Source organism: Lycorma delicatula, chromosome 4 (assembly GCF_047948215.1).
Source record: "Lycorma delicatula isolate Av1 chromosome 4, ASM4794821v1, whole genome shotgun sequence".
NCBI lineage: Eukaryota > Metazoa > Arthropoda > Insecta > Hemiptera > Fulgoridae > Lycorma > Lycorma delicatula.
Genome location: NC_134458.1, coordinates 79,836,991 through 79,863,407, shown reverse-complemented (window position 1 = coordinate 79,863,407; position 26,417 = coordinate 79,836,991). Strand labels below are relative to the sequence as shown.

At 28.8% G+C, this 26,417-nt stretch overlaps 1 protein-coding gene across 3 annotated transcripts in view; it reads left to right on the top strand.

Moving 5' to 3' along the window:
- LOC142323581 (uncharacterized) overlaps positions 1-26,417 on the top strand; it is a 52,411-nt gene that overhangs the window by 17,989 nt on the left and 8,005 nt on the right. For all 3 annotated transcript variants that reach the window (XR_012756127.1, XM_075363407.1, XM_075363408.1), the window contains exons 4-8: positions 3,565-3,627; positions 8,677-8,860; positions 11,178-11,316; positions 16,110-16,283; positions 25,618-25,785. Coding sequence is in view for 2 of the 3 variants with exons in the window: in XM_075363407.1 (XP_075219522.1) it covers positions 3,565-3,627; positions 8,677-8,860; positions 11,178-11,316; positions 16,110-16,283; positions 25,618-25,785 (728 nt within the window). In the remaining variant the exon portion in view is untranslated. The remainder of the gene's footprint in view (positions 1-3,564; positions 3,628-8,676; positions 8,861-11,177; positions 11,317-16,109; positions 16,284-25,617; positions 25,786-26,417) is intronic.

Sequence of the window (26,417 nt, the reverse complement as noted above, 5' to 3'; positions counted from 1 at the left end):
TCATAGAATTATGGGTTTAAAGTAGGCGTGTAGTTATAAGGATTATGTAATTTGTAGACATGTTATTACTAATAAAAACAAATATTCTCTGCATTGGAAATTGCAACAGTTGTTACTGAAATGTTTAATTGTGGCTCATGTGAGTTGGGATATGGAATTCATAGATGGTGCTTTTTTAATGTACGATTACACGAAGAGATGAACAATGAAAATTTTTTGAAGTATATTGAAAAGCAAGTTATCCTAGGACTACTGACAAATTGTATTTTAATCATAGATAACACACCTTACCATAATAAACAAAAATAGACCTCTGTCATCCAATTCATTGAAAAAAGACATTCAAGAATGGCTCCAAAAAAAAAAAAAATTAACTACGTCCCAGATTTAACAAAAAAAGAACTTTTAGAAATTATTAAACTACTCCGTCCTAAATAACAAAGAAATTACAGTATTTAGATTGCCATCTTACCATCCAGATTTAACCCAATTAAATTTATTTGGAATCTAGTTAAAAAAGGATTTGAGACTTCAATATGTCCCACATAATAAGTCATTAATAGAACTGAGAACCATTACTTTTTACATGCCATTTATCAATTACTGATTTTTTCAGTAAAAAAAAAAAAATCATTGTAGAATGTTCAGGAGATAATTAATTGTTACTGGATAACAGATGCGTTAATGGAATATGCCATTAAAAGCATAATTATAAATATAGGGATGGATGATGGTGAGACATCAGGTAGTGAAAACAAATTTAAAATTAATTCTGGTGGTAGTGAAACTGAGTCAAGCTCAGAAATTGAGGGTTGTTGGCCTATCACAGAAGATAGTTCTATGGAAACTGCAGACAAAACTGATTAAGGATTGTATTAAGGTAGTAATGATTGTTTAATTATTTAGTAAATTAATACAAAAATACTATTTTATTTTTTATTCTGCTGCTATATCCAACTTGTGATTCTGTAGGCTTACATGTCCAAATTATTACTATCAGCTTTGAAAATAATGCTGTGAACTATGATACTGTTTTAGTAAAAACGTTTACTTAATTGCATTATTGTAATTAATTGCCGTTTAAATTTTGTTTTATTTATGAATCCAGTAATGTAAATCAATAATTTTAATTGTGTTAATACAATAATCAGAAAGAAGTTACAGGTTCCAAAAAATACAGTAACCTATTTTAAACGGGTAACATTTCTTCTTTAGAACAGACTGACAAGCATGTTACTTTGTTCAGTAGGACTAAGCTCAGACTTAGTCTAGTTGACAGAGATGTTATAGCTCCATCTCTGTCTATAGCCAAACAAAGCAATAGTGCTGCGATCCTCCACGATTATGAACTTCGTCTTGTCAACTTGTACTCCCTTTACTTATGTGAGGCTACATACTGGTAAAACTCTGTGTAAATTAAGACATTAGGAAAATATAAAATTTGGGGTTAGGTACTGACTAAAAAATTCTCCCTGCATGTATCTTACAAATTTACTTTATCATCCGTAACTCAAAATTACTTAAGTAAAATTTAAAAAAATTTAATTTGACTGTTAAAAACCAGAGGATTCACAATAAAAGTTACTTTTAAAAAACTGGTTATTGTTGTTTCATTTGCTGTATACAGAAAATCGTTTTTCTTAGTTTTGTGCCAATACAGTCTCTCCATTTTCCTGTTTACTTTTTGTCTATGATCAGTTTTCAGGTCTTCCCTCAAAATGATTTCCTCGGTTTTGAAAAATTTATGTAATGATTAAAGAGGATTATTTGATAAAATAACATCTCTTTCCTTATTTGTTTTATAAATTTTACTGTCGCATCTTCTATCAATTCTAAAACTTCCACATTATCAAGTTCAACAACAGTAGTTAATTTTTTGTCTTCTTTAATGTTATAAACCACAAAAACCTTTTCCAGTAACTTTTTTCCTGTTTTAACTATTTTTGTAATTTGTTTTCAACATAGAATAAGTCTTTTCTTTATTAAGTAGCTCCAGCCAATGACATTGTACATCTATGTGTTCGTAGGATGTTGGAAATATTTTCTGTTGTATGATAACATACCTATAGTTTGCCTTCTTTTTGTTGTGTGCATTAACTAAATTACAAAAATTATAACAGGATCGGAACTATAAAAATTGTAACAGGATCAGAATGTAATGATTATGTCACAGTAATGTTCATTCACGTTTGCTATTGCACAGGTACCCTAGTATGGGAAATATTCACATTTTATGTATACAGGTAACACAGGACCTTTAACTACAATCAACTAGTTGACGCCATTTTATTCTGACCATAGTCTAACATCAGGTAAATGTATCAACATAATATATTTTGATCGTAAACTAGTTTTATGAAATAAAAATCTATGATCTGAGTCTGTATTACAAAATTTTATTATTGATTTTTGAGTTTTCATACACTGAAAATATTTTGAATATAACATAAAAGATTAATTCCATATTCATCCATTATTTCAATTTATTCAAGAATGAACATTGTAGAAAATTATTAAGTGAATGTGAAAATGCCAGTCAGATTGTAAATATGAGAAACCAGCTTTTAAAACAATCCTGCTCATGTTATTGTAGAACTTATTCCTATTTTTAATTTTTATTGACAGTGATTCAAATTATTAAAGAGATACTGCATCTGAATATATTCCAGGTTATTTACTGGAAAAGTAAGGATTTAGCTCTATAATAATAATAGTAACAGTAAAAGTACAAAATAAACTTAATCTCACCATGAAATGAGTAAAATGAAGATTTTCGTGCAAGGGATATTTGTCCTACTAACATGCTGCCACTGAACTCTTTTATAAATTAGAATTTATTTTTCATGCAATTAAATATTTTGAAAATTTTAGACTACTAATTACAAAAAATATGCTTTATATAATGTATAATCATTTTTTATTTCCTAGTCATAAATTTAATTCTAAAAACAAATTTTTGTTTCTGCACAGTTTCATTTTTTATATTTAGATTTTCACATTTCCTTCAGGCAGTGATATTATATTTTTCAATTATTAATAAGTAATAATTCAAGAAATTAGCTTTAAAATTATATATAATAGTGGTAAATTATATTATAAACAAAATAACAAACAAAAATTAAAAAGACCCTCTACAAAATTAAATAGGCCTGTGGCAGGTAGGCAGGCTCTATAGCGGCTATAGAGCTTTAATACACTGCTTCTAAACAAAACAGTAATTAACAAAATATTATCGTTATTTTTTCTTAATGTTTAGAAAATGTTGAATAATTTACTGATAAAAATATATTATGTTGTAATAAGATTTTTTTTTTATGTAGACGTATAATAATGTTTTAATTATTTGAAATAAGTATCTTTTTTAAAATCGTTTAAAAGATAATGTTTATACTATAAGTTTATTATAGCTTTATGTGTTCATTTACTTCATTTTATGTTTAATAATATAGGAAAATAAATAAATTATGAATTGATATAAAGCTTCTACTGATTTATTGATTTGGTTTAGTAAAATATAAAAACTTCTATTTCGTTCCAAAATTTTATACCAATTTTTTTTTACAGCTTATCATCACTGGGTTTACAGTAATGTGCCTCGCAAGAAAACAGAATCGTTTTATATTTCTTGTAAGTATAATTTAATTTAAGTTTTATTGAAATTTGTATTTCAACATTATTATTTTATGTAACATTATAATTAATGTTTTAAAAATATTTTGTTTAAAATATATTAAAAGTATGATTAAAATATTTTTTTTTATGTAAAAAAAATTTAAAAAATAATACCAGTGATTAAATATTAATAGTGTAATTAAAAAAAGATTAAATTGTGTATGTGTGTGTGCATGCACGTGTAATAAAAGCAAGTACAATATGTATAATAAAAATTAATAAAATATATACATTTGTATTTATATGTGTGTAAAATGTATAAAACACTTTGAATCCTAATCCTGAATGCAGCTCAGAGTTTATAAATACTGAAATTATCTAAAACTGACAATGATCTGAAATATGGTGTTTAATTTCATATCAAAACCCACTCAACTTATTCTTATTATTCGGTTCATTAGGATCATTTAATTTTATTTTGTTCTAATTCTGCTTGATCTTATTGAACTGTAAACGATTTTATTGTAATTCCTTTTTATGTATTATCATGAAACAATGTAGTTTTGATGTGAAGATAGAAGGATGTACATCACTTTCAATAAACTTTACAGAATATCGTAATATCTACAGGATTAAGTTTGCTAGTTAAGTCACTTTTTTGATCTCAGTAATTGTCAGTTTTCCAGGTTAAACCTAAAACTTTGAGCTTGTTAACTTTCAAACATTCAAGCTTCTTTGCACTTTCTACATCTGATACTGCCAGTTTTGCCATGAAGTACTTATTTATTCTCAATAACTCCTCCTGGCACTGATCACAAAAGCATGCTGAAATTGAGTTTAAGTATCTTCATAATTTTAGAGAGCGTCAACATTCTGTTAATACGCCAAAATTTCTATTTTGTAATGCATTTTTCTTTCTAAATAATTACAACATTTTAAGTAAACCAAAAATTATTGCAACAAAAAAAAGGTCTGAGCAATGTAACTGAATGTTTGTAAATGTTTTTTTGTGAATCTACAAAACTGCTGCATGCCATAGAACAGGTGTACCAGCCAAAAAAATTAAAGTTTACCATAATTATATTCTGTTAAAAATGAAATATTAAATCATATTTTGCTTCTCTACTTTATTCATTTGTAAATAACAATAGCAAACAAACGATCTCTGTTAATCTGTATATTTTAAATGTGCTAACGTTAAAGTCAGTGTATTGTTCGGTTATTTTTTGGTTATGCTGTTACTTTACACAGTTAAAGCACAATGCACGATTGCACAGAGAAAAAGGATGTTAACTTACTTTCTACTAGTTTTGACTATTGTATATGCAATTTTTGTTTCACTACAACATAAACAGAAAGTAGAGTGAAAGTATTCGGTGATGAAATTTGATGGAATTGAATAATATTTATGTAACATAGTTTATTAATATATTCAATTTTTCTCCCTCACCTCCAAAAATGTAATTGACGTTGTTTAGAAAATGTTATAATAAATATTTGTTAAATTTTATTCTTATATAAAATATGACTAATACTAATAAACAATAATAAACTTTTTAATAAAATAATAATTTACTTATTTAATTTTTTACCAGAAAAAAGTTGCAAATTAAAGAATTACTAGAACATCTACCCTAGTTTTTATATTTCAAATTTATTCTAAATTGTTGTTGAAATAATGTACTGAGTAATATCTGTATCGCTAGTTTTATTCGTTATTTTTATTAATGATTATATAATGAAAAATCTTTGATGACATTTGTAATGCAGAAATCTTTAAATGCAGTATAGAAATTTACATAAAGTTATTAATTTATGTTAGTTTTGCTCTACTTTTAACATTTTTTTTTATAACTTAATATGAAGTGGTCTTGTTTATAGCCTATTACTTCTGATGATTCTGCAACTCTTGTTGACTCTCAGGAAGTTGCAACTTGAAAATAATGTGAAGTAAGAATTAATGCCAATGGTTGAAACCGTATATAATAAATTGGTTCTCATAGATTGTTGAAGTTAAATAATGTTGGATGCAATTTCCATTTTGCTTTTAACTACATACTGCCAGAATTTTTTGCCTACTGAGTGTAGTACTCAATGCCTTGTATTATTATTATTATTTTAATCTTACAACCTCATTTGACCACTTTAGTCAATTTGTGACTAGTCATCTTCTTTGATGAGTGCACTGTTCTGTTCTTTTGAATTTCCCAGTACTTCTTCAATCATTCTGATCTCTTTCCTCTTTCGTCATCCATAAATACCCTTTCATTGTGTGTTGTTTATCTGTTTTTGACCTAAATCTTATTTTCTTATCCTGTAGTTTCTTGATGTTTTATGTCTTGTTTTGAAAATTTTCCAGAGTTATTCCTTCCTCCATACCCTCTCTTATTTCCTTGATCCATCCTACTTTTTGCTTTCAATTCCAAAGGTTCTCTACTGTTCTTACGCCTTTCTTAATGCCTTTTATTAAAAAACGGCTTGTGTAATAAAAACTACTTGATCTTTGATTATTAGAAAAAAACTGGTAGGTTCAATTTTACCTTTTGCAGGTCAAAATCCTGCAGTAGGCGGTAAGTGGCATTTTCATTTATTTTTAGATCTATAACACCTTGTTAGGGTATAGCAATTGGAAAACAAAAATATAAGTTAAGAATGGTGCCAATGGCCAAACCCACATTTCATGTATTTACAGTAATAAACTAGCCCTGAAGTTTATTCTGTTGGCATTTTGTTAATGGTCGTAGCGGTCAATTCTCCTTAAAATTAATACAGTGGAACTTTACTAATTTGAGCACACTTATAGTTCAAAATTTCCCCTTTGGTCCCTGAAATTCTCTACGGCCTGCAAAATATGTTCAAGAATAATGCTTTGGAGAAAAGATTTCTGTAAGTTATTGTTATAACTTAATCAGGTATAATATTAAATACAAGGAAAATTTGTATATATGGCTGACATGTTACGGCTGCATATCGCAGGCTGTTTCTTGGAAAAGTTTAAAGGTGTTTAAATATGTACCACTGTTACCAACCTAAACAGTTCCCAATTAAGGAAATATCTTTTTATCTTCAGCGTGGATACTAAAGTAATCAAATAACTAATGAAGGATATTAAAAGTATTGATTTCACACTGCTATCATTTAGAACACTTGATTTGTCTGTGTTTTAGTTTCCTTATGTGATTTAAAATTTATCTTCTTTTCTTTCAACCACACATTTACTTTAATTCATTTGCATCTTCATGTAAAGTAAGATATCAATGAAGTATCTCTATCTTTACTAATTTCTTCAGTTGTTTTGTTAAGTGTATTAACTGTGTTAAACTTAGTACATGATTTTTACTTACCACTGTAATCTTGTTTTGATTTTAGGATATGTTTTCTATTAATCATGTATTAGACATTTTACATGATTTATGGTAAATATACTTTCTTATAAAAGAGGTGGCAATTAAGTAACCAAATGAAGATGATAGTAAGATTATGATAAACATTTTTCAGTTGTAAAATAAAAAATACCCTACAATTTTTTTTAATGATTTGACATTAAAAAAAAATTTTTTTTTGAAGCATATATAAGGAGAAAACTTGAGCACAATTTCTGAGCAAGAAACAAGTTTTTGAGGTATGATTGAACACTGTTCAAAATATTCACTTGAATAGTGCTGTCACTATTCAGGTGACAGCACTATTCAAAATGACACATAGAAGCTTTATCAAATTTACCTTATCAAATTAATAAGGTATGGTATCTTGATGGCAAAAATCTGTCCATTGTTTGTCTCATCAAATTGTGGAAAATGACCAAGTTCTACAGAGAAAGACTATGAATACAAAAGCTTTGATTCTTTCCATTTTGACTTCTGATGGACAGCCTCCAAAGCCTCAAAAAATTAGGCCCAAGAATCATGAGATAGATGCAATTTCCTTCTGTAACACATTTTTTCAGAAAGAATGCATCAATGGGGCAGAATATATATTAAATAACTGATATACCTTCATTATGTACTGCACAATGATTTATTAATCAGCCAAAAGGAAAATGAAAAGGCAGGTCAATCATGATGAAAATAATCTAGAAAATTTATTCTGAAAATTTCATTTCAGTTCTGTAACCAAAGCCAATACTGTTGTTTATGTAACAATGGTATGTCAATGATGAAAATAATGGATAGCATCCTACTTTACTATCACATTTAGCTGCATACCAAAAATATCTATTTAAAAGTATCACGCTAAAAAGTTTATTTAAAGGGATGGAGTACTTTTGAAACAGCATGAAAATGAACATGCTGTTTTATTAGTTCAAAATGTTACAAATATTATTTTTATTTTGCAGTTCTTGATGTGGTATTACATCTTTATTGAAGATTGAAAACTACCACAGAAAGTTTGTTTTGATTTTACTTGACTGCAATACGTAGTTATTCGGTCTTGGATGTTCTTCAACTACAAAGCTTTTCAATCTACCTCTATTATTAACTTATACTTACTACTTGAAGGTGCTTTACGTTTTAATATTATGTTTATGACTTATATTTAACAGTTCAATTTGTAATTTTTATTAAAATATTTAAATAGTACAACTGGAAATATTTCATTTAGGGAGTTATTTTAAAACTAGCACCAAATACATTCATTAGAAAACTTCTATTTGTCATTTTGAATAGTGGCATCAGATGTTCAGTCTTACCTCAAAAATTCTTTTCTTGCTTAGAAATTGAGCTCAAGTTATCTCCTTTTATATATATATTATATATATAAGATAACAAATCCAAATAAATTGGATTTATTATATTTATATACATCCTGGTCATCAGCAAAATGAAATAATTATTTTAGTGCTTACACTCAAATGAAAATATTTTTTTTGAACTACCTCTACTATTCTCAAATAATTTCATCTGTATGTGTGTTAATTTTTTTAAATTTTACTGCATTTTTTATGGAATATATAAATCTTCAATTTTGGCGTTACAATTGTTTTCCTATTGTTTCATTAAAATTAGCAAGAAGTTGTGGTAGAATCATTCTGTGTATTATAAAAAAAATTTATTTTTTTTATAGATGAAAATTTGTAGGATATGCTGTATAATATCACCTGCAGCATGTATGTACATAACAATAACTACTACAGTAGTTCACATGAATAGGCTACAAGGTTTAAGGCAGTGCATATATACACTTAAGACGCAGACATGTACCTGTTACACAATTTTGCTAGATTCTGAAGCTGAGCATACAGATCCAGGTTTGTACGTTTTATTTAATAGTTTTCATAATGTTTCTATTTATTTATTCTAAATATAAGCTGCAAATATGGTTTCAGAATGTATGAAAAATTAATTGTTGAAAAAGTTTTTTTTTAACAGAGTACACTATAAAAATTGCCTAACATCTAGTTGCTTAATTAATTATTGTTAGTGCAAAAGTGATTTTGCATAATTGTCTAAACCATTCACAGCCATGGGTGTACTGATGATCGATGAAAATTGTTTTTGGCGTGCCATAGACATGTAGATTCAAAATATAATTTAAACTTCAGTGCCATTATAAGTTGCATGAACTCCTTTCATATAATATATCAAATTACAAAAATCCTCTGAAGCAATACCTAGTGGTGGTCCCAGAGGTTAAAAAAAAAACTTATTGCAAGATTGAAATTGCGTGCTCTTTATTGTTTATAGTGTTCTTCTATTTTTCGAATGTGGTGTAAAAAACATTCGAAATGCTTAAAGAAAAAAATTATTTTATCTGAAAGTATTTCATTGAATAAAACTACAAATTTATATTGCAAAACATAAGTAAAAAAGGGAACATAAAATTTATCTTTCAAAAAATTTAATTCTGTTTTAGATGAAATAAATTTTGAGAAATAGTTACAGAATTAATAATTATTTTAAGAAAATTATTTTTTTTTAGTTAACTGAAGAATACCAATAAAAATTATATTTTACCATATTTTGGATGGCATGGAATGAAATCAGTTTTTTTTTTTCATTGGCAGTGAATTTAGTGTAAACATAGAATTAGCAATTCTTAACTGATATTTCTTTGATTATTTTTTAATGCATCATTCGAAAATATTATTGGACCTTTACCATTGTTTGTTGTTTCTATATATATTATTTTAGTTTTTTATAATAACCATATTTTATAACTTGTTTTATCTTGTTATGTATATATAAATAATAAAGTCTTTACTAAGCTGGTTTTTTCATTATACCTAAAGGGTTAATTATTAAATACTCAGCAATATTCTTATTGCCAAGAGAAAGATAATTTTTGTTTTAGAGTAACAGGGTGAAGGAGGTTATGGGTTTTAAGTTCTTAAAATGAATTTATTCAGTTCTTATTAATGTTCAAATTGGATATCTTATTTTGATAGCAAATATATTAGAATTAAAAAAGTATTTATTTGCTGCAGGTAACATGATACAGACTATGCTAAGTCATGATGTAGTAGATATTTTTGTAATCTTCGAACAATGAAATTTGTATTAAATACTGCACTGTGAAAGCAATTCAGTTCAAACAAAGAAATGATTGAACAGTATTGGATAACAATATATTGCATAAAAATGTGATACGTACATTCAGTTACAAATCTCGAAATATAAATTTTTACCACTGTGAAATTTGAAAAAATTACAATTCTCATTAAAATGTCAACAAATTTTAGTTTAAATTGCCTTAAATGAATTTGTGTGCTATGGTAAATGTTTAGAGATTAAAAATTATCATGGAACCCTTAAAAATTATCTCTTGTAAATTCTTTAGTAGGGATATTAATCGATTATTTTAGAGATGTTCTGCTCAAAGTTTGTCTGCAGGAACTTAGTGAACATTTATTTTTACCTTTGAGAGGAAGTCATTACTCTCCTTTGTAAAATTCAATACTACATTGTATTAAAAGAGAAAATTCTGATGTCTTTAGTTTTTAGTGTGTTTACATTATAGATTTTTTTGTATTTCATTGTGTTACACTTCTATGGATTTGTACATCATTTTTAGTTGATCTAATAACAGACTTCATGACTCAAGAACTTAGTATCCAGTATCTACTGAAATAGGTTAGAGTTTGTTATCTGATGGATAATTATCTATTAATTGGTTTTTTTTTACAGTGTTTTTATTCACGACGATCAGTGATACTGAAAGTACAAACTTTTGCAATGACAAACCAAGCCAGACTTCATAACAATATTTTTAAAAACTTGCTTTAAAATGATTTTAGTTTGCGATTCGTCTCACTGAATTTTTTTTCTTATCACGCTGTAATGGTAATTTGTAGCTTAAGTTTTGATAGTGGATGATTTATTCCTTAAAGAATTAGTGTGAGTTTCAGTTTGTTATCATGTGTTTATTTTAAAATAAATAATTCTTCAGTGATAACTCAGAACTTTTGGCAGTTCATGTTGCCTGTTTGCAGTTCAAACATTATATAGTTTCAACTTATGTATTACTATTTATTGAAATTACATTCCATCTAAGTTATTTCTTCAAAATTTAACACACATAATAAATTAGTAGATATTTATATAATGTTATTGATTTTATGTTTATAGGAACTGTTTTTAATGCTACACCAAACTGCCAAGTAGTACATGGGATTCTTTACTCATGTCTCAGAGCACTTTTTGGCCTTTCTGTTGTTGGTATCCTGGTGTGCATCTTCTGTTGTTTATTGGTTTACCAGCTTCTCAGGTTAATTAGATTCTATCTTTTATGTTAATTAGTTGTTTTAGTTAGATGTAAACTAGCCTTCTATTTATTTAAATTATTAAAAATTTACTTGCTGAAAAGTATCCATGTATTAGTATGTATGTTTTAAAGAAGTGTAAAGGTAAGCATTATTATTAATTTACTACTATGGTTTGTTACACATTTTGAAGACAACTAATGTAAGCAGCATATCAGTCACTGCTTTCTGATATTATGGTCACAATATGTGCTAATAAAATTAAGACATTCTCAATTCATGTTTGGCAGTGCAAGGGATTAGTGTTTAGTCTGCTGTTACTGTTGCTTTATTTCTTCCTAATTTATTTTACGATATAAAATTTACTATATCATTATAACAATTTATAAAATTATATCTTTTTTTTTTTTAAGTAAAAGACTGAAGTTGGAAAAATAAATGAAAAATATTCAGCTCAGTAAATCAAGATAATTTTTACCTTTATTAATAGAGGGAGAGTTCTTTATTAATTTTTAGATAAGAAATATAGTTATAATACCACATATTTTATAAAAATAACAGAATTTAAATAAATCATCTTAGTTTGTCGGTAAAACACCAAACAGAAAGCTTATATTATTTTAAAACATGTAGTTTAACTTTATTATTTTATGCTTTGTCTGATTCCTATTTAAATTTATTACTGATGTGGTGTCTTGTTTTTTATCAACAAATATTAATGGAAAAAATTTAGAATTTTATTTTTAAGTTTCAAAATTTGTTTTTTGAAACTTAAAAATAAAATTATTACTGTGTATAGGCTATATATTTATATAAGTCAGTGTGAAACACATGACTGAATTTTCAGGTTGCAATATAGGATATGGAGTTCTTGGTTAAAAATTTGACCTACTGTTGTATAATTGAAAATATTAGTGTTTGTCTAATGATATGAATGCTTGTTTTTATGTTACAAGATTAATTAATAATTTTTATTAAAAAAAAAATTAATTGCATAAAAGAAGAATTTATGAATAATGGTATGTAAATTTAAATAATATTTGTCACTTAAAATGTTTTGATTTTGTCTGGAAGTAGTAAACTTATTTATATTAATGAACACTTCTGAATGTTAATTGTTGCACATAATTTAACCTTAATAATAATTTTAAAACCCAAAATATTTTAAATATTATCATTGCCTTGACTTCATAAGTATGCATTTGCATGCATACTAATGTGGTGGACAAGCATGGATTAAGTAAGAGTCTTTATTCGCACAAACTTGAAATTTGATCTACTACTTAGATAGCAAGTAGGACTTGTTGGATTCCTCTTTTGTAAATTTACTAGATGGCATGATCTTACACAAACGTAGCTTTGTTCACACTTTAATCACTGCATAAAACTGCAGAACCTAAATTAGCCTAATGCTATTTCATAGTTGTGGGCCTCAAAAATACATCCAAAATGAGGTCAGTATTCCTATGCAGTTGCTAGTTTTTGTAGTAAGATTATGTTGTGATTTTCAGTTTAAAACGTTATTCATATTTAGTAACTTTACTTAACATAAAGATTGTCACTGATAATATCAGGATTCACCTGTTACTTATGCACTAATTCAAAAAATCAAAAATGATTCCCATTTCGCATTGTGATTATAATTTCACTGATCACTTGTTACTACTGCATTATACTTGTTTTTTTTTTGGAAGTTAGGAGGCCCACCTTGACTTATTGTAGAATCACTAGATTGAAAGCAGAAACTGTGGGTCACTCTAGTGAGAGTATGATACTCACAGAAATGATTAAGGATTAGAAAAAAGATATAGGTAGTAGAAAAGGAGAATTGGAGGAACCACCATATGAAACAAACAACCTCACCTGTAGGAAAGTTCACACCCTCTTCAAACAGTGGACACCCACTCATGCTCAATCTTTCATGAGAGTAAGGAATTTTTATCCAGATGGGAGTTCTGTATTACTAATAATTGGTTTAATGTAAGATTGTATACTGATCTGAATAAAATATTTATCTAATATCATACCTATCAATGTGGGTATATAAATAATAACGTACCATGGAAAACAAGATTATGTTTAAAAAGAGATTTAAAAAATTTCACTTAACACTAAAACTAAAACTAGTTAGCCATTTTGATTGCGAAACATTCATCAGTAAAAACTGAGGAAACGTAACCTTCATTGTTTAATAATAATAGGGAACTAATATCTAAAAAGAAGACATACATTTATCATTTTACCTTTTTGAATTTTATATTTGTAAAATTCAAATCCAAATCCAGTAGCCTCTTTGTAAAAGTTTTTAATCATAAAGACATTAATCAATGAACCCTTCCTTTAAATTTTGTTGGTGGGTGGGAATATCTCCTTAATTGGTTTAAGATTCATGCTTATTTTTGTCTTTCTTGTTAAGTTTTATCTACCTTACCTACAGAAATGACATATTAAGTTGTGGTGGCAGTCTGAATTGGAAGTTTCAGTAATTTAGATGTTTTTATTTTTAGACTAAATATTAATCTCTTTTGTGATTACTGAAAATAACAACAGTTATTTTGTACTTTTTACTCTTATTCAAAATTAATGCTAAAATAGCTTGTTTATATTGTTGTGTAAGTACTGTTTATTTGTGAATCAATACTTTTAATTTTTATTATTTCTTTTTTCATGTATTTACTTATATATAAATATATATTATTTACTTATTTATATCTATATTTTTTCCTCAATTCTATTGATGATGATTGATCTATTGATGATGAACAGTTTAAATGACCATCTACTTTTAGATTTTACAAGTAAAATTTTTGTAAATGATTTTTTAGTATAATCTTGTTTATTATGTAGCAATTGCTTCATTCATTGAGGATGCATTGTTTAACACTGATAAAGTAACAAAAAATTGAATAATAATTAATGAAAAACAATTTTTTTAAATTTATATCTAATATATACATGTATTCTACTATTTTTAAGTATTGAGATAGCCAGCCTCCGTGATGCGAGTGGTAGCATCTCGGCTTTCATCCGAAAGTCCCGATTTCGAATCCTGGTCAGGCATGGCATTTTCACGAGCTACAAAAATTGTCATTCATCTCATCCTCTGAAGCAATACCAAACGGTGATCCCGGAGATTAAAAAATAAAAATAAATAAAAAATAGAAAAAAGTATTGAGATTCATTAGTTAGTGTGAAAATTTATGGGGAAAATGTAAAAATGACTCACCTTTTGAACGTATAGAAATATGCTTCTAGAAAGTCTTTTCATACATCTCTATGTCCCTCATGCATCTCTATAAATTCTTTTTAAAACCGTGTGCTGATGAAGAGCTGCTTAAAAGCCACTCAAAAAAACAAATTTTCTGGAAAAGCATATTTATGTGTAAAAGTGAGTAATTTTTTACATTGTTATTTTTCACAAACTTTTGGCTAATTTTTTGTTACTGTATGGGCTGTAAAATCTTTTCTGTGGTGACAGTGGCAGTGTAACAAGTTATTTTGCTGTACAAAATTTGACATAATTCCTTTCAAAATTTACTGTTAGGTTATATTATGCTTCAATATATTCATGAGATTCTTAAAAAATAACTGAAGGAAACTTTTGTGAAGAAGCATTAATCGTAAAAAAATGTTAAATGTACATTGATCATTTTACAGGCATACAAATTACTCCATTTTCAAAAACTCAAACAAATTGAGGGAGATCTTTTGTTGAGAAACTGTTATATGTGCAGAGGTGCCAACTATTATGAATTTGTTACAGATATTATTATAGACATTGCAGTTTTGTTGATATTGATAGTAAAGTGCTTCAAGGTGAAGGAAATGCAAACAAAATTTAAAATGATCAATTAGTTCTTTGTACATTCAACATACATTGTATCTGAAGTGGTTGGTTTGAAAGTGAGTTTACTGCTTTTCTGAGGAGGCTTTGAAATTACAGATTGGAAAAGGATGAACGTTCAATGACTCCAATCAAATTTGAAGGCATTATAGCAAACCACTCGACACAAAGTATTATGCAGTTACATGCATCTGGATGTTTTGTAGTGGGGTGAGATGAAGCGAAACTACATGTTTCTGTTCAATGGTGGCAGTTCTTATTTCTGTCTTACCACAGTGCATTGTAGTGTTTCAAGCTGGAGTATTGTATTTTGTGTAAAAGCAAAATAAATGTAGTTTGTCAGAAATACAGACTGGAGCACACAAAAGAATAACCATAATTTATTCCAGTAGCTAAGTAGTAAAATTTCATATGTTTTACCGTTTGCAAATGCAATTTTTCTGTAGTACATGCTGCTTGCAATGATTTCATGTGGCATTTGTTTCCAAAATGCACATAGAAATTTTTAAAATGCAAAATAATTCTAAATCAATTACATTTTTTATGTCAATGAGTTCCAGTAGTGAAAAAGCATAATTAATGCAGAAATGTTTGTTAACAAATTTTATAGTTTGTCATAACCTATTTGTTTTTTGTTTAGACTGCAGGTGATCTGTTTTGCGTTATGTTACTTACTGCCATTAATCTATTACTAATGGATTGTTATAATGGTTAACATCTCTGTAGATGAGTTTATGGTTGGTTAATATTTACATTGTAAATTTTTTTGTAAATTAAATACACCAATTTAATCATATCATTAGCAGGACAACACAGTTTAATGGGTTAACTTATTGCTAAGTTAATAAGATTTTAAAGTTAATAAAATTTTGATTTACTATTTAAAAATTAATATAATTTTTTAGATTCATCTTTTCATATTTCTTTAACAGAATTGTGTTTGTTTTGTTTTAGTCATGAAAGAAAACGTAACTACTGGTGCCAGTTAGAAATGCGGTGCAGATATCTTTATAGTAGTACAAATAGAGGACCTATTGCTCATTGTGCCTGTTGTCAACATAATACTAACACAATGCAATCACCTGCAATGGTCCAACCAACGTGGGATCCACAACAAGATATTTCAAGGTTGTTATTTAATAAATTATATAGCCGTTTTAGCTCTTCAATAGGTGTATTTATAAACAATACACAAATATGAATCCAATTGGCAAGTTATATTTGAGGAAATTCCTGTGAAAATACACAAACAGAAGTTTTTATACTTCTTAGTGTTACTGACTTGTACTCAAATTCATTAAAAATATTATAATCAAACAAGAGTCTTGCGTTAAAATAGATTTCCAGTAGATATAGTGTTGATGATGATGACATATCATTTTGTATTTATGGACCATATTTTCTTGCATAATGTTCACATTTTTATTCTAATTTTCTTTTGGCCCAAAAGTAGTGACACAGATAATTGTAAAATTCATTTCCTATCAAATATCAAAACTTACACTAGCACTTTGTATAATAGAGAGGAATAGCAGGTTTTTAAACATATTTTTATGTTCATGAACTTAGAAAATAAGGAAAATAGATTTTATGTGGAGTTAAGGGGTTTTAATTTATGTATTAAGATACCTCAGCTAACAGATAATCAAGAAGAAAGAGACAATCAATTTACTGAAAGACTATTTCTGATTAAAATATGATCAGAATACATAACCGTCTTGGTTATAAGGTTATCTTCTTGTAGAGAGCTAATTATCAAATCTCTATTTGAAAATTGGTCCAGCAGAAAAGTATCAGGCTTGGAACTTGAATCAAACAGTCCAGAAAAATAATCTCCTATAAAGTGAAAGTGATTCACTGTTTTATTAAATGTAACTGATCATAAAAAGTGTACAAGCCAAGATTTTTTCTTATTCAAATAGTATGTTTTCATAATAGGTAATGGTGGAAGTTATAATACGTCAACACTAATTCCAGGATGGGGAAAAGATCAGACTAAAATTTTGAGCCAGTTTTAATTTAATTAATTTTTTTTTTAATTTTATTCATTATTGCAAACACTTGATGTTATAAAAATTAATCTTCATTTCAGGCATAAGTGTTAAATGCTATTAACAGTTACAGAAATATTTATGAAATAAAATGTATTTAATCAAAATACAGTGTGTGCCAAAATATACAGTACTGAGCTGTTATTCTGTATTATTTTTATTGTTCAACCTGAATTTGGTACGGGATCCACCTATGTCTTTAAACAATCGCTGAAGTGATGTATTGTTGATGTTCCACAAACCTTTCCAAATATTAAATGAATATCTAAAATACCTATATATTCTCTTTGTTACTAAATAAACTCATAACTTGAAAAGGTTTCACTGTTAAATAATATTGGTTGTGAAGGAAATATAGATATAGGCAGCTCTTAATTGTCAATAAAAGCAAGTAATATAGCATTTAATTTACATTAATAAATTTCAGTGATTATCAACTTCAGATAAAGGTCAGCAATCAGCTATGTGATCAATGATAATTTTTTTTCAAGATTATTGTTTCTGTATAAATAATATGTGTAAATTAAAATAAGTTAATCTAAGGGTCAAAAGTTCCTGTATGTTTGTTGAGTTTTAATTCTATCTTTTATTTATTTATTAGTATTGATAGAAAATAGAAGTGAAATAAAATACACCAGGTGAGCAATTTAAAATTGAACAGCTATAAAATAAATTTACATTTGCAGTATAACATTTTATGAATGAATTGAAAAAATATAAATAAAATAAAATAATTTGTTTACATATTTATCATATTTAAAAACATATATATATATATATATATATATTTAAAAAATATATTTGAAGTGTGCATTCTGTATAGTGATGCACTTATATGCTTGAGTGATCATATTGAGAATCACCTGATACAAAACATTTGTCAATACTTCTCATAAACCTTATTTAAAGTTTTCCTATAGTTCTTTGATAGTGTGGAGATTTGATTCATAAACTATCCTTCAAATAGCCCTGACAAAAAGAATCACAACTAGTTGAATTTGGGGAACACAGATGCCACTCTTTGCTGACAGTTTGTTCTGTAAAATTCACATGAATGTGAATCATTTGATGTGTCACGGTGTTCCATCTTGTTAGAAGAAGTTGTACTCTTTTCCATGATCTCTTAACTGAGTGTAGAATTCTTCTGAAATTGTATGGTACTCTTCTATATTGACAGTCTGGTCAAAAAAATATTAACCCCGCTATACAATTACCAGAACCAGCACACTGTATCCCAATTTTCTCATCATGAAGAGGATGCTCAAATATCTGATGAGGACTTTTAGTAATCCAATACCTGATGCTGTGCAATTTAACATGCTTAGATAAATGAAACCATGCCTTGTCTGACATGAAATACAGTGTCGAGTCTAACTACATCAACAATATTTTTGAGAAGTCAGTCGCAATAATTTAGATGATTGGGTTTGTCTGTTTTCATAAGTTATTTCACAGATGTTACATGATACAGTTTTAAATTTAAATCATGAATCTTATGGCAACATGTGTAGTTTACATCACTTTGTTGTGATAACTTAAGTATAGATTTCTTTGGACTGGCAGAAGGTTCTTGAATATCAGCTATGTCCTATAGAGTCCATAGGCAATGGCAGGTTGAATTTTTATTTTGCATTTGAAAATAACCTCGTTGAATGCCATTTTTTAACCAAATTATCTGTGCTACTATTTGCCGGAATACTGGCATTTGGAAATCTTTCCACCAATATTTGACAATTTTCTTGAAAGAATCCAGAACACACGTAAGCTTCCACTACAGCAACACTTTCCTCGATCAAATAAGGCATTTTAGGAAAAATTCACCTGCAAAGAAGAAATTATACTGCACTGAGGAATGAACAGTTTAACAGAAGACAAGAATAGAAACATAAACAACCAATATTGGTGCTAGTAGTAACAACAATAGTAGCAATGTTAAAGATGGCATTAAAATAACTGCAGTTTGAGCTGCTTGGTTTCATTTTAAGTTGTTTGCACTGCATATTGTGTATGAATTTTTAAAAAGTTCCTGCATAGATATTTTTTTTGTCTTCAGTTGCTTCACCTTCATTTCTTTCTATTGTGCCAATGTTTAGCCTCAATCCATTAACCTTGCTTGTCTTTTTTTTACCAGATTCTGCCGACTTATCTCTTCTTAAGTTTTCACTGAATTTTTTCATCTAATTTAAATTTTTTTTTTTTTAATTCCTTAGTAGATATATTACTGCACAACACTCTTGGGTTTTTCATTTACTTTTAATGTTATTTAATTTTTTAATTATTAGTAATTTTACTAAGGATCCTAAATAAAAAAGTTCTTTGCAACCTTTGGTTGCAGAATATATTTGTATATATGAGATGTGTTCAAAAAGTAATGAGAATTATTGTTTTTTGAAAGAATTTTATTTATTCATCTACAATAATGTTATTTCCTTCAAAATAGTCCCCATTAGATATTATACATTTATGCCAGCGCTTTTTCCAATCCCTGAAACACTTCTAAAACTCGATCTTTGGAATAGGGTTTAGCTCTTTCAGTTATTCGCTTTTAATCTCATCTATGCTTGTAAAACGACGGCCCTTTAAGGTTTTCTTTATTTTTGGGAATAGAAAAAAGTCAGATGGGGCCATGTCTGGTGAATATGGTGGCTGAGATATCATTACAGTGTTGTTTTTAGCTAAAAGTTGATGAACAAGCAATGAAGTGTGAGCAGGAGCATTGTTGTGTTGCAAAAAACATGAATTGTTTCGCCACAAATCCGGGGGCATTTTTTCGGATTGCTTCACGCAGATGGCGTTTGAACTTGTAGGTAGTACTCCTTACTGATTGTTTTACCTTGTGGCAAGGACTCATGATGCATTATGCTGTTAAAATTGAAGAACATGGTGAGCATAACCTTCCCATTCGACCATACTTGTCGAGCTTTTTTTCGGTCTTGGTGATCCAGAATGCCTCTACTGGGATGATTGTGCCTTAGTTTCAACATCATATCCATAAACCCATGTTTCATCACCTGTTGTGACACATTTCAGTAGTTCTGCATTGTTGTTAACTTCATTTAGCGACTCCTGAGCAACTTACATTCGCTGCTGATTTGTTCAAAATTCAACAATTTTGGAACATTTTGCTGTCATTCATTTCATACTCAAAACATCTGAAAAAATTTCATAACATGAGGCAATTGATATCCCAACATCATCAGCAACTTCTCTGATTGTGATTCGGTGATCATTCATAATCATTTCTTTCACTTTTTCCATGTTTTCATTGGTTGTTGATGTGCTGGGGTGTCCGGGGCACTTGTCATCTTCAACGTCTTTACGACCTTCTTGGAAACAGTTATACCACTCGTAAACCCTTGCTTTACTCATAGTTGACTCACCAAAAGCAATATTTAACATTTTTAAATCATTGCTACATTTTATTCAATTCTTATAGCAAAATACAAATTCTCGGATCCATTATTTATACAAATAAAAAATCATCGATGGTACCAAAACACGTGTTATCCTTTTGACAGCTTACAACAGACTAAACATCCAATTTGGGTAAAAATGTACTGATACTCTTCAGATATATTTACAAATACAACAACGAAAAAATCCAGAGAATCGGACTAATGCAACCCATGAAATTTAAAAGTTCTTGGTACTTTTTGAACACACTTCGTATGTGTTTAGTTCAGTCGGTCAACACAGCTATTAGATTTTACGTGTTATGATGGAAATATTGTCTATTTTATTATTTTATAACTGTTGAATCCATGGATTCAGAAAGCTTATTAAGTCGCACGTTTTTTATTAAGCTTGCTATTTGTTGTGTTCAGAGGTGGTTTTTATTAATTAAATATATACATATAAACACACATGCACACACCGCCACCACCATCATCATTTGAATCACCCAACACAATAATTGAACTGAATTCATCAATTAGACGTCATCTTCAGTCTTGATTTATTAACAGTTTACTTATATTAATAATGAAAATCCAATTAGGAAAAAAGAATGAAAGTAAAATAAATCATTTCTTAATTAAAACATAGCCTTGTTGGAACTTAAAAGGTAGTATACTTAAGTTGTTTTTATAAAGAAGTAATAATTTATTCATTTTTATGTAATAAAAGTGTGATTGAAAGATTACATAATAGCTGTTTTTATACTTAGTGTATATTATTATCATTTTTAACCTAAAAAAAGTCTGGATGTGAACATTTGAAGTTAAAATGTAATGCATAACAATTCCAATAAAGAATTGCAACACTACCGAGAAGAAAATCAATTATCTGAGATTTCTGTTTTCAGTAGTATTCTACCAAGAACATTTTTGAGAACTGCAAAACATTAAAATGTACTAAAATGAGTCAAATGTGCTAAAATAATCCATACAAATAAACTTTGCTAGAATATAAACGTTTGAATTCAAATGTTTAATACTGATATGGGCCAATGGTCCCTTTATTGTGAAACCCATCCAACCAGCTATGAGCTTCATATTAGTTTTGAAGCATTGGGTAGCCAGCTTCTGTATCCTATAAGTACAGCCTTCCGTAACCTATAAGTACAGCTACTCTGTGCCCTATGGCACAGCGTACAAGCTGTGATCATGTTAAAAACTGTCCAATATAAAGCTCCTTTCTGCTATCTATGAAGGAATCCATTAATTGTTATGAACAAGAAAATCTTTATGAGCAATCAATGCCATTTGTTTTGGATTTATGTCCTAAGCTTCTTGCATCTCAATATAAATTTTTGATATTATCATCCAAGGGCCCATAAATCCTAACTAAAATTCCCTTCCAGTCCCAAAAGAATGTTGCTCTCACTGTGATTTTTGTGTGTCTATAATGAATTTCTGGCACTGATCTATCTCATTATTATCACTTAACATTATTACCATTAACTTGTCACTATCACTGATAGGTTTCAGCTGTGTCCTTCCGCTTTCAAAAATGAGTTGTATCATGCAACTTAGTCGTACAAATGAAACAAAAAATTTGGTAGCAATAATGACAGATTCCATGTTTCATTGTTATAGTACCGCCATTCTTTGCAGTATTTCTTACTGGAATTGAAAAAATAGGCTTATGATGAGATTATAATACATTGCTGATGATAAGAGTTAAAAGTTTTATCTTATTATGGTAAATGATTTAATTTCACCTGCCAATCAACATAAAGTCTTATACTTTTTTGTAGAATAATTCATGTAGATGTATACCAAATTATGGTACTCCTTTATTTTATTCTTTCTCCAGTTCTTAATTTAAGAAATGTAGACAGTTTACTTTTTAGAAACTGCACAGATCGTTTAACTAATTACTGAAAAATAAAAATTAAATGATTGATATATATGTTACTTTGGAAGTCTCCAAATTCTTGTGTAGCTGTATTGAAGCAGGGCTGTCAATAGAAAGCTGCAATCCATCTTCAAGTACTAGGTTGTTAGCTTGTTACTATGCTGATCAGATGGTCAGGATGTTTTATTAATTAGAATTCAGCAGAATAGCGACTGGAAGACTATATGTATGGTATCAATTTCCTCTACAGGAAGGTATATGCTGATATTTTTGCTATTCTGATGAAAATGCTCACCTACCAGATTTATTGTCAGGGAGTTTTTATTATGTAACTAACTCTTGCGCTGCATAGTGGGACATTTATAATGTTAACATGCTCCTGCATATAATATGTATGAAAAAATACAATTTTACAGATATACAGTATATTTGTAAATATAGCTAGTGAAATGGGACCTTTATGTTTAGCTACATGACCTGTGTAACAACATCCTTACATGACCGCTACGTTCTGGCTTAAGTTATTATGAAATAGATCAATCTTTTGGCAAATCTTTTAAAGTCTTTTAAATGAAAACCTTAAAACTGTATTGGAATTGATTTAATTTGAAAGTCATGAAGCAACACAAAAAAATTAAAACAGTTCTCCTTTGTTGTAACTAATTGTGGTTTTGAGAATCAACACTTTTCTGTAATGAATTTTTTTTTTTTCTCACCAACATATTAATTAATACAATACTACAATATAAAGGCATGCATATAAAAAATTGACCCCTACTCCAATTAAAAATGAAAAAACTGGTATAATTGGAAGGATTTTGTACTGTGCTGAAAGACATTTTTAGGTATGCATGTGTGGTAACCCACCGGGTTGGTTTAGTGGTGAACGTGTCTTCCCAAATCAACTGATTTGGAAGTCAAGAGTTCCAGCGTTCAAGTCCTAGTAAAGGCAGTTATTTTTATATGGATTTGAATACTAGATCGTGGATACCATGTTCTTTGGTGGTTGGGTTTCAATTAACCACACGTCTCAGGAATGGTCGAACTGAGACTGTTCAAGACTACACTTCATTTACATTCATACATATCATCCTCATTCATCCTCTGAAGTAACACCTGAACGGTAGTTCCTGGACGCTAATCAAGAAAAGAAAGAAAAAGTTATGCATGTGTGGGCTTAAATTTTAGACGGATTTGACTTCTTTTTTTTAATGTTTGCTTCATTATCACTCCTTTAAATCTTGTTTTTATATATTCATGATTTTTGCAAATTTTCTTGGGATAGCATCTCAGTAACCATGACATATAGAAATAAATTAAAAAATACAAGATTTAATGACATGTAACATCCTTATTTTATTAAAAGTAAACTACAGGGTGTCCCATATAAAACGCAACCCAACCTTATATTGGTAGGTATTGAAATAATAAAAAGGCATGTGTAAATGTAAATGTAATTTTTATTATTACCATCCATTATCTTACATTTAGAGTAAATGTTGGAAGTGGTCGCCATCTTCTTGAATACAAGCTTTAATTCTTTTTACAGCGTTTCTTGCGACTTTTTTCAAAGTTTGCGGCTGGATATTTAATACAGCTTGTTCAATATTGACTTTCAATTGTTCAAGTGTTCGTGGTTTGTTGCTGTAGGTTTTTTCTTTGAGGTAACCCCATAGAAAAAAATCCGCCGCAGTCAAATCTGGAGATCTTGGTAGCCACAAACCTCGACCAATAACACGATTACCAAAGAATTTTCAGTGAAATCAGAAGTTGAACCTGCGTAGTGTGATGTCGCACCATCATGTTGTAGCCAGCAGTGTCTGTCTTCCTCTTCCAAGAGTGCGATGAACTGAAATATAATATCCTGATATCGTTCTACATTAATGGTGTACTTGAAAAAAATAGGACCGATTATTTTCTTCTGCAATATCGTGCACCTCACGCCCAACTTCTGCGGGTGTAATTGTTTTTCGTGATAAACGTGGGGATTTTCAGCACTCCAAATTCTACTGTTTTGGCTGTTTACATAGCCATCCAAATGAAACCGTGCTTCATCTGTGAAAAATAACGAATCCATAACATTAATTCCCTCGTGCAGAAATCGACGTTGACAATATTGTAGCCATTTTTCTTTGTCGGGTTCAAGAAGTCGATGAACCGTTTGAATGCGATAAGGTCGTAATTGTAACTGTTTGGTCGCTCGATGAACAGTTGATTTAGACAAATTAATTTCAGCAGACAAACGTCTGATCGATTTATTTGGTGAGGCGAGTAGTCGGTCTTTGATTTCAGTGACTGTATCTGTATTCAACACTGACGCAGATCTTTTGTGTTCCTTGTTATTAACAGAACCAGTCTCTCTACATTTTTCAACTAACCTTAATACTGATGTTAGGAGCTGGTTTATCTGGGTACTTATGGCAAAAAAAATCTTGCACTGCAACCACTGATTTCGTACTAAAGTACGACTCAACAATGAAAACACGTTCATCTAGCGAAAACACTATCTTGTCTCTAGCAATACACAACGTTATGATTGCATTGTTGTTACTATCGGTATTGTTCTACTGCGTCGCTGCGATGCTCAGATGTTGGACGAGTCCATTTCAGTAACGAGTAGGGGAGTAAGCTTGACTTTTGAAATTTCATGGATGAGTGATTGATGGGTTGCGTTTTATATGGGACACCCTGTATTAACATAAACCTACTACTATTATTAAACTAAACAAACATGCTAAACTAATTATTAGCATTTAAGATTGTAGTGATATAATAAAAACAGTAATTTGAAAATGAAAACTCTGCTATAAACATCAATAAAAATTAATAAGGTAAAAAAATGTTTTGAGATATATATGGGAAAATACCAATTAAATATAATTGATAAAGTAGTACATAACAGCCAGTTTTTACATAAAAGACCTGTACAGATGTCCTTTGGGTTTAGTCTATTGACTGAAAAGGGTTAAAATAAAAATTTCATAATGATATCTGTATCATTAACATTAACTAACAATTATAGATAGACAAATTTTAAATGAAACAGATAATAAAAATTGTAAAGAAAACTTCAGTGGAATATTTGACATGAGATTGTCATTGGGTTTTTTTAGATTCTGTACGCCAGGAAATCTGTATACTCCAAATCCTGTGGTTCTAGATGAAGGTGCAGCTTCAGTTTCAACATGTGCAACTGCTGAAGATTCTTCACAAGTAATCAGAACAGGTTGGTCGTGGCGTTTGCCTTGGTCTCGAGCACCAAGTAGTCAAACTTCTTCTCAGTAAGTTTCAACTTTTAGACATATTTAACTGTTCATTTATTATTGAAAATCAATAGTTTTAATAATGAAACAATATAAATAGTATCAAAAAATTTTGTGTAAGAAAAATTATTTTGTCTTTTTTGAACAGTAGGGATGTCTTATTATGTTTATAAAATTAAGGGAATAATGTTAATGCGATTGATATGAAAAAGATACAGTATTATTCAAAATGTGTTGAGTGATTTAAAGTGATTGTGTATTTGAAGTTTATAAATTTTGACCAACTGATCTGTTATTTAACTTTGAGGTGATTTTTTGACTGGATTGAGGGAACTTCTGTCAGATGGAGCATCTTTTACACTGGTTATCAATTTAAAAAAAAAAAATTAACAAATAATTGTCTTATGACTTTTATGAATTGATAGTGCTCATATATAAATACAAAAAGGAATATATGACAAGTATGATTGTTTTTCTTTTTAATTGTAAATTAACAAATTTTTGCTAAACAATTATAAAATGGGGAAAATAATGCAGTTTAAAGTTTATGTTAGTAATAATCTGAAAATTTATACAAACTAAAAAATTATGTGCCCTAAATGTGAAAGGTATTTCAGATTTTTATAACTAAGTTTTATTTAAATTCTTAT